This window comes from Aspergillus caelatus (genome assembly GCF_009193585.1).
Source record: "Aspergillus caelatus strain CBS 763.97 unplaced genomic scaffold BDV27scaffold_147, whole genome shotgun sequence".
NCBI classification, from domain to species: domain Eukaryota; kingdom Fungi; phylum Ascomycota; class Eurotiomycetes; order Eurotiales; family Aspergillaceae; genus Aspergillus; species Aspergillus caelatus.
This window is the reverse complement of record NW_022475410.1, coordinates 85497-94224: the sequence shown is the minus strand read 5'-3', so window position 1 is coordinate 94224 and position 8728 is coordinate 85497. Positions and strand designations below refer to the sequence as shown.

At 48.7% G+C, this 8728-nt stretch overlaps 4 protein-coding genes across 4 annotated transcripts; 2 read left to right on the top strand and 2 right to left on the bottom strand.

The window, feature by feature from the left end:
* Positions 1 to 93: 93 nt before the first annotated feature.
* BDV27DRAFT_166343 (A4/G1 family peptidase) lies at positions 94 to 1329 on the top strand (the record flags this gene model as incomplete). Its single annotated transcript, XM_032074168.1, has 2 exons — positions 94 to 1061; positions 1133 to 1329. Exons 1-2 carry the CDS (start codon positions 464 to 466, stop codon positions 1327 to 1329), a joined length of 795 nt encoding a protein of 264 aa, XP_031925357.1. The 5' UTR covers positions 94 to 463.
* Positions 1330 to 2016: 687 nt separating this feature from the next.
* On the top strand, positions 2017 to 4287 carry BDV27DRAFT_166341 (DUF4246 domain-containing protein). Its single transcript, XM_032074167.1, has 4 exons — positions 2017 to 2382; positions 2441 to 3496; positions 3556 to 3987; positions 4046 to 4287. Exons 1-4 carry the CDS (start codon positions 2068 to 2070, stop codon positions 4070 to 4072), a joined length of 1830 nt encoding a protein of 609 aa, XP_031925356.1. The 5' UTR covers positions 2017 to 2067; the 3' UTR covers positions 4073 to 4287.
* Positions 4288 to 4417: 130 nt separating this feature from the next.
* BDV27DRAFT_147145 (uncharacterized protein) lies at positions 4418 to 5503 on the bottom strand (the record flags this gene model as incomplete). The annotated part of the gene is made up of 1 exon (XM_032070694.1): positions 4418 to 5503. One exon carries the CDS (start codon positions 5501 to 5503, stop codon positions 4418 to 4420), a length of 1086 nt encoding a protein of 361 aa, XP_031925355.1.
* Positions 5504 to 7317: 1814 nt separating this feature from the next.
* BDV27DRAFT_166337 (uncharacterized protein) lies at positions 7318 to 8475 on the bottom strand (the record flags this gene model as incomplete). Its single annotated transcript, XM_032074166.1, has 2 exons — positions 7318 to 8059; positions 8124 to 8475. The coding sequence occupies 2 exons, from the start codon at positions 8473 to 8475 to the stop codon at positions 7419 to 7421; spliced, it is 993 nt and encodes a 330-aa protein (XP_031925354.1). The 3' UTR covers positions 7318 to 7418.
* Between the last annotated feature and the right edge of the window lie 253 nt (positions 8476 to 8728).

Below are 8728 nucleotides of genomic sequence, written 5' to 3'. Positions count from 1 at the left end.
AATAAAAAAACAAAAAAAAAAAAAAAATACAAAAAGACGGTAGTGAGTTATACCACCGGGGACAGTGTTCGCCTAAGACATGCCGAATGTCCCGAGATCGCTAAGGCCAACTAATAAACATAGCTTCATACTAAATTCCTCTCCTGAGCACGTCCGCTAAAGTCTCAAATTTAGCCGTCGGAATCCGATGCAACTTGTCATCTTTCCTTGGTCTGTTCTAATTTCCCCTACTACGACAACTCGCACATCGATATTGCTAGCATGTTGCAATCTATTGGGGGAATGATCCTGCATGGTGTGATCTAGACAGAGTCAACTATATGGGAATAGAACATGGAGCAGAAAATGATAAATACCCCATCGGCGCCTTGAATATTCTCCATCATCCCAATCACAACAGCTCTCTGGTCTCTACAGTTCCTTCAGACTTCCACATTCAAACAACAACCCGTCATCATTCAAGATGAAGTTCACTACTGCTATTGCTACTGCAATCCTTGCTGGCACCGCACTCGCTGCCCCTGAACGCGGCCTCGCAGCTCGTGTCAAAGCTCGTGCAGCTGCCGCTCGGGGTTCTCGCCCTCTCCAGACTGTTCAGGAGCCAGCAGGCGTGACCAACAAGACAAATGTTCAGTACAGTTCCAACTGGTCTGGCGCTGTTCAGGAGAACCCTCCCTCCGCCGCAGCCACCTACACCGCAGTTACTGGTACCTTCACGGTCCCTGAGCCCACTGGTGGATCCGGTAGTTCTTCCGCCTCGGCGTGGGTTGGTATCGATGGTGACACCTACAGCGAGGCTATCCTCCAGACTGGGGTCGACTTTACTGTGACGGATGGCCAGGCCTCCTTCGATGCTTGGTACGAATGGCTGCCCGACTATGCTCATGACTTCACCGGCATCGACATCTCAGCAGGCGATGTGATTGTTGCTATCGTCGAGTCGCACTCCTCTACCAGTGGAGTTGCCATTATCGAGAATCAAAGCACTGGCCAGAAGGTCTCTAAAGAACTTAGTTCCTCTTCACCCCTCGGCGGGATCAATGCTGAGTGGATCGTCGAAGGTGAGCCTTTCATGCTCTGGATACAATTTTTTTTCAGGGACTCTGCATGACCAGCTAACGAACAATTTTAGACTTCGAGCAAGGTGGCTCCCTGGTTGACCTGGTTGACTTTGGCACCGTTACCTTCACTGGTGCCGAAGCAAAGGCTGCCGGTGGCCAGACTGTTGGCCTGACCGGTGCCACTGTCATTGACATCGTCCAGGGCAGTAAGGTTGTGACCGATGTGACCATTGACAGCGACTCCGAGGTTACTATTCGCTACGTCTAAGCTAGTCAGATAAAGTTGCCTCTGAGAGCTTGTGAGCTGTTGTTGTGGAGTCATAGCGTGACTTTCACATTGAATTGGTTGGAGTTTGGTTGAGGAACAGAGATAAGAAAGGTGACACTGCGAGGCAGAAATGCAGGCGGGATTGGCTATTATACTTGGGTATTCCTGACTTTGAGTTACATAGTGTGTCGAGGATTTGGTAGATGTCTCATAATGAAAGATCATGATCCTCCCTATACCCTTCGCCGTAGATCCCTCTGTTCTGTTACTGGAACAGAAGCACGACTGTAGAAGCGTATCTTCAAACTTTATCACTAACAGGGCTGAAAAGGAATAACGTCCCCCTTCGGATGAGAGTGGGTTACTGAAGCGTTGTCGGGATCGCTTCATTACCAGTTACTGCCATTCGCATCTTGAGGGCTCCTAATCATGTTTGTAACCCTAACTATTACGATTGATGCTGTTTATGTACTGATTCCCTCGTTCCCTACAATCTCTCTTTTGTAAAACTTACTGGTAGAGCTCAGAATGATCGGCATCAATTAATTAGAGAATACGAGCTCCCAAGGTTTCGCAGGCATGATGACTAACCTCAGGCACCAACCCCTGTTGCCTACGAGGATCTCCCAATTTGAGAGCAAAAATCACCACACCCAACTTGAGCGATCTCAATCAAAGATAGAATCTAAACTCTCCATAGTCCCCCCAGAATAATTATTTTGCCAGCCAGCCAACGCCATGGGACAGGACCGGGTCATACTTCCCGGCTTCGGCCAGCCCCTGAATGATAATTTACCGACAATCGAAAAGGAGGAGGGCCCGTACAAAGGTCAACGTCGACGATTCCCTCATGCATTGCGCGACAGCTGCTATAGTGTGGGCGTCTCTGTGAGGGAGCGTCGAATGTTGGATTTTATCAATAAGATCACTGATAAGCCAGAGTGGGAGAGGAAGGTCTTCGATGAAGACATTGTGAGCAAATGGAGGAGTGAAGCGTGTGAACACAGCGAAGAGCTCGATGATTACTATCTATCTGCTGCCATGTTTGACTATGTGGGTTCTGCTTAGTCGCTGTCCCTGGGCTAGAATGCCTCTCTAATAATATATATAGTGTCTGGAAGAACTTCGCGACAAAGCCGCTCACTTCAAGGACTCTCAGATGGTGTCTGTGTATGACAGTGAGACTGCAATCGTGAAGTCCGATACGGCAGTTTCATCAATATTGGCTGAGTCGCTACGCAGCAATGTGCGTGTCTTGGAGGACGTCCCGGATCATTTGAAAGATTGGCATCCCGGGTCAGATCAAAAGGTGTTGGATCTGCTTCACCCGTCGCTGTTTCCTTTGATTCACGGACGGTCACGCGCGTTACCTTATGGAACTGTGCCGCTCGATGACTGTGCCCGCTTAACTGGAGAGGGCGAGGTGGTTGTCCCCGAATTTGATGGGTACCATATAGTCCAGCGCGAGGACATCTCACTGCCGGAGTGGGGACACTTCCAATGGCTCCCATCCAATGTTGAATTTGACAAAGATGGTACCCCAAAGATTGTCAGTTATATCAACAACCTGCACCATAGGCAGCACAAGGAGCTCTATGGAACCCTAGAGCATTTTGTAGCAGCTGCAATCCCCCTGTGGAATGAGTGTCTTTCCTGGGATCACACTCGGCTGAGGATCGAATTCCGGGGAGGATCAGACCGGGACTTTTATATTCCTGATGGAGTTACTTTCACTCCAGATGAGGATGATGTAGATTCACCCGAGAAGGTCCGACCCTACACGTTCCAAGAAGCCTATGAAGATGAAGATATCAGTGCGACTTATGCATATGAGAAATGGGTCCGGAAAACCCGAGTTTTCGCTGAGAGAGAGCCTGAGCCATTCCAGTCTCGCCGGCAATGGGAAGAGAATGTCGGACACCGCGCCGTCGATCTGCAAGCGCAGTTTGCTACGTGTGGGATGCAGGTTATCTTCAAGCTCGCGAATATTCATCTCACCCCGGAAGAGCCAGAGTACGACGGCGGGACGTGGCACATTGAAGGGGCGATGAACGAACATATTGTCGCCACGGCTCTATATTATTATGACGAGGAAAATATTACACCTAGTCATCTCGAGTTTCGGCAGGCTATGGACGCGGAGGATTTCACGTATCGCCTTCCTCAGGTACGTGACTAATCTCTATGACACATATTGAACTATAAAATTGATAGAATCTCGTACAGAATGAGTACGCATCTACAGAAATCTTCTACGGAATTGAAAACGAGGAGGCTGCAGTACAAATGCTGGGTAGTGTTCTGACCAAACCCGGTCGACTACTCGCTTTTCCAAATGTCCTACAGCATCGGGTTCAGTCATTCAAACTGGCCGATGCCACAAAGCCCGGTCATCGGAAGATTCTCGCTATGTTCTTGGTGGATCCGTATATACGAATACTCTCCACGGCAAATGTGCCTCCCCAGAGAAAGGATTGGTGGACAGAAGAAGTTCGAAAGGTTCCCCGTTTTCGAAGCTTGCCTTTGGAACTGTTTAATATGATTACCGACGAAGTCAGTGACTTTCCGCTTGGCTGGGAGGAGGCGGTAGAAGTGAGACAGGCCCTCATGGATGAGCGAGGAGCACTAATTGACCACACCAATGATGAGATCGAAGAGGTATGCCACTATAGAAATTGACCTTTTTCAAGTCTACTTGGAAGCTAACTGGCTTTAGTCAACTTTCAGCTTTTGTGAACATTAAACTGGTTGTGCGCTTTTAGAGCGATCCGCTTTTGGACTCATCCCTTATCAGGTCATATGCAATGTCGATATTATACCACAAAAGTTAATTCAGGTAGATAGCCAACGGGGAGGTGGCTTGTTGAATTACTGGTAAAATTCTTACGCGATTTGACGAAATACATGGAATTTTTGGCCTCTTTCATCGGCAATAGAGAGCCCCCGGGGACGAATGAATTCTTCTCTATCATTCACTATAGAAAATACTAGTCATTGGCCTACGTTGTCTGATTCCATGGGAAAAGCTGATAAAAGAAACAACACGGAGGTGAGGTTCATACAATAGGGTTCACGACGACAAAAAGCGCTATGCATGATCGATAGGAGATGGGCCAGCACCAATGGGATAGGTGAAGATGTAGTTGGGCCCATCGGCCATTAAGCCATCACCGCCGGGACGCATCTGAGAGGCAGGCAGCCAGAGCTTCTTGTCCGCTGTCACCCACATCAAGTCCGTCCAGAGGAGAGCGTCATCTTGAACGAGAATGCTGGCACGGCCCTCAGGGGTGACCTTCCAGATGGCGAGGAGGCTGGTGTCGCTGACGTAGATGTTGCCATGGCCATCGATGGTGGTTCCTCCAGTGCTCGGCGTCAGAGCAAATGGCTCAGCGTAGTCCCCAAGTGAGGCAGCCATTGTTGTGTTAGTCAGTGTGGCATCAACATATGTGGTCTTGACTCGGTACAGACCACCATTACAAGGCTGATAATACATGTAAACTCCATCCGGCGATACTTCAATTTGGTCCAGACCAACAGCAAGAGTACTGCCATCGCCACCGTATCCGGGCACCAGTGTCCCGTTGTACATCATCGGATACCAGGCGGAGGCTGAGTCGTCATCTGAAAGGACTCGCACACCGTTTCCAGTTGTCATGTTCAAAACCAATAGGGCGCCGGCTGTATCACTCAAGTAGGCAACGTCTCCAGCTGCATTAAAACGGACATCATCAATACCGCTGTCGTCTGCCTTGATATCGTCCAGGTAGTAGATCTTGTCGACAGCATCAGTGGTGAGATTAACACCCACTAGTTTGGTTGAGCCATTGATGCCTTGCGAACCGCCATCGACCAACCAGTACCGCCCGTCGGGTCCAATTCGCGCGCCGTCAATACTAACGAAGGTCTCCCGTGGGTTTGAACTCGAATCGCTTGCGTTGTACGAATTCCATGCAGCATTCGGGTAGAGAACTGTTGTATTGTCGCTTAGAAGCTCCACTGCCTGGGGTGGCTCCGTTGTAGAGTATCGCTGCGACAGAAATTTGCGCCCGTTGGCTGAGATGCTGATGCCCTGGGTCGCCCGTTCAAGTGAGTAGACCAGCTCAAGACCAGGTGCGTATGCAGCTACTAGCGGAGCTGTGATGCTCAGAAGGGAGGTAAAAAAAAGACCAGACATGGCAGGAATGACAAATGCTAATGTGTTTCCGTGTCCCAGATATGGCTTGGAAGACCGGAACAGGGTATTGGTATTTATACAAATATCCTCCGTTCCTGATTCCTGGTCACCGACATCCGTAACAAGTAATTGTCGCAAGACGCGGCTTGTTTCTGACGGAGATCTGACGACGATGGCTCATCTTTCTTGACTCCCGGGTATAGAGATCCACGATAAGCTTTGCGTACGAAGGATTCTCGGGTTCTCCACATTTGCCTCATCTAAACAGTTATTAAAGTATTGATGCCGCAAGCTAAGGCAGGAACCCATTGTCTATTACGCAATACGTCCAATGCCAAGGTTATTCTCGGGCATATGGTCCATGATAAGTATTTAACGTGCTTGCTGATCTTCGTGATCTGCTACAGGCCTCGGCGTTTAGGGTCCACCGTACGGGCGAGATTAACGAAACAGGACTAGCCTCCGCTACACGTTTGATATCCGTAGGAGGAGAGTGCGTGTGAAGATCAATCTACGCTATTTGGCTGCCAGAGCGCATCTGGTTCATCCCTGGGGCCAGAAGACAAAAGCGTGCATGCTCCTGTCTATCTGTGTGTATGCTATAGGGTTTTGGAACTGCACTCAACCGTAGTGGCGTGATTAACATCTCGTTATGCTATCAGTAGCCCTATACAAATCTCTATGAAACTGCCGGTGTTCTGCTATTCATTTCCCAAGTATGACGTGTACATTATTGTCGGTATTTGTCTTTCCTCTAGAAGATTTCTGGATGGTAGACCTGTTCTGATCCGTTGACGAGAAGGGTTAAAGGCCGACAATCGGAGGAAAGTCAATCAAATAACTGATTCGCCGAATTAATCTTCTCATCGGTATTTCGCTCGAAATTCGGGGTGCCCAAGTCCGCCCACCACTTGAATAGCAATGACTCGCATATTAATTTGAACTATGGAGTGTATTGCAGACCTGGCATGGCGGACATATTTCTGAGGTCCTCAGGTGACACCCAGCGAAAATCTTGCACCCCGTTTCGATGACTGCAAGGTCTGCATCTGCTTGAATGAAGAGAATATAGTCCACTATACGATATCAGTAAACATTTAGTATGCCGAAGTATATTGAACCAAAGCCCTAGTTTTGGTGAACGACTTAAGAATAGACATTGCAGTTTCAATGTAAAACAATGCTCTCGGCGATTAGAGCATCTATCCTCTTCAGTTCCCGTACAACTACAACAGTATATGTCTATACAAAGATGTCGACAAGCGCCAACAACTCACTTCAACTCAACACTACTCGCACACATGAGTTGGTTGTCAGCCCTCCGACCTTACAAGTGGTATATCCTCCAACGCAGAAATTTAAAAATTCCCTCGAGCCCTCGCAACATCCTGCATGATAGCATTCATGGAATTTGCCACTGCTCGAGTTCTTCAACCGTTGCTCAGCCGGAAATAGCGCGCTTGGAAAACGGCACGAAGAAGAGGGGGCCATCTCAGTGATGAAAGCTATTAGAAGGATTATGTGACTTGTTGTTTGTAGTCAAATCTCTCTCGTGGGATGGTACACATCGGCATATGTGGTGTTTCGTGAGCGGTATTTAACTGTGGCTCCGCCGGACATCACCACAACTGTGATAGATCCAACATGCCGTCCTAAAGGAGGTTTATAATACAAATCTTGAAACTACTAAAAGAAGGCAACATGATGCCTGGTGTGCTATCACATTCGAAGAAGATAGTGATGACTGGGCCAAAGGCTCTGTACAGAGATTTCTCGTAATGGGATGAGAATGTCCACAAAGACGAGGTTTCTGTGTACGCTAGGCGCATAGACTGTTTCTCCAGGCTTCCTGTAAGCACCTATGAATGGTTGATAACATTTTCTCCAGTTGCAGTCGCAAGGTCAGTCGGACTGCTCAAGTAGTGGATCCACGGACCCTCTGGAATATGTCTAATGTGTGATCCCATAGCTTTGCCAGGTACTCCCTGTCGCGATAGTTCCTCATCAACGTCTGGTTCGTCACATCCTTTCCGTCATAATTAAGCAGATACGAGCCACCACCAGTTTTACCTGTCGATGCTACTGCGACCCCTACACCATCAGCTGACATTTCTCTAGCGCGAGTTGCCGGTGGATAAGCAGTGGACGTGGCAATGAAGACATTGCGCTCCCCGCTCTCCTTCTCCGATATCGACATCAGCTTGGTCACAAGGCCAAGCATCGACCCTAGTATGTATCCAAAGCTAGACTTCATCAAAGGCGTTTGTACAACTCCGGGAAATATGTGAATGAAAGTGACAGAAGGGTGTTTGGCTGCCAGATATTCCATCGCCAATGAGTTCATGGTCGCCCCGTACGTCGCCGCAGTGCCAAAGGAAAAGGATACCTGAAGATCAAAGTTGCTTTCGTCGATTTCGCCCTCTCTCCCTGCTGCTAGCACACTGACTACTCTGGCAGGAAACTCAGCAGCTTCTAGTTGAGGGAGGAGGTTGTAGATGAATCGCATTCGGGCATAGTAGCGGAGCACGTGGTTGTTGTCGAGCCCTTCCACTGTATCTGTAACACATCAGCCGTGGTTTATTATGGAAGTGTGTAGGACGATGGACTATTGTCTTCTTACCATTTTTTCGCGCCGCTAAGTGGCCCGGTGTCATGAATAACAAGTCCACTCTGCGCTCTTTGCTTTTGATCTCGTGGCAGGTGGCATCAACTTCCCGGAGGAGTGATACATCTGACTTAATGAATTCGAATGTTCCATAGGGGTTCAACGTATTAAGCTCTTTTATTATCCGCGAACCGGCTGATCCGTTGCGACCGACGAGGTAGATCGTGGGAGACTCAATTGTCTTCGCTAACTGTTTCGCTGTTGCTTCGCCAATACCACTGGTGCCACCTACGAATACTGCCACAAGCTTCGAGCGTCGCCCGCTCACGGACTTATTCACTTGACGCGCTCGTTGTAGACTGACCATGATGCCGTTAAGGAGGTGTCATGAACCAATACAGTCAGAAAGAATACCAAGGGGGCGGATGGGTAGAGACCTAAATGAAGAAAGGGATAACAGGCGCCACGCGACGCCCCACCAACAAGGCATCAACACAGGGATGAATAAACACTGTGAATATAAACAGCCCTTGACGCATATCGACCAATCTGCGCAATGACCCACTTGCAGAGAATCTCTGAAACAAGGCGTGCTTGGTTGCAGATCCATACTAGAGGCC

What these genes read in the sequence shown, in the direction of transcription:
- BDV27DRAFT_166341 (XM_032074167.1), top strand. Translation starts at nt 2,068, where the DNA reads ATGGGACAGGACCGGGTCATACTTCCCGGCTTCGGCCAGCCCCTGAAT. An exon ending in CTGCTGCCATGTTTGACTAT is followed by an intron (nt 2,383 to 2,440) that starts GTGGGTTCTGCT and finishes TAATATATATAG; the next exon opens with TGTCTGGAAGAACTTCGCGA. An exon ending in CCAATGATGAGATCGAAGAG is followed by an intron (nt 3,988 to 4,045) that starts GTATGCCACTAT and finishes AACTGGCTTTAG; the next exon opens with TCAACTTTCAGCTTTTGTGA.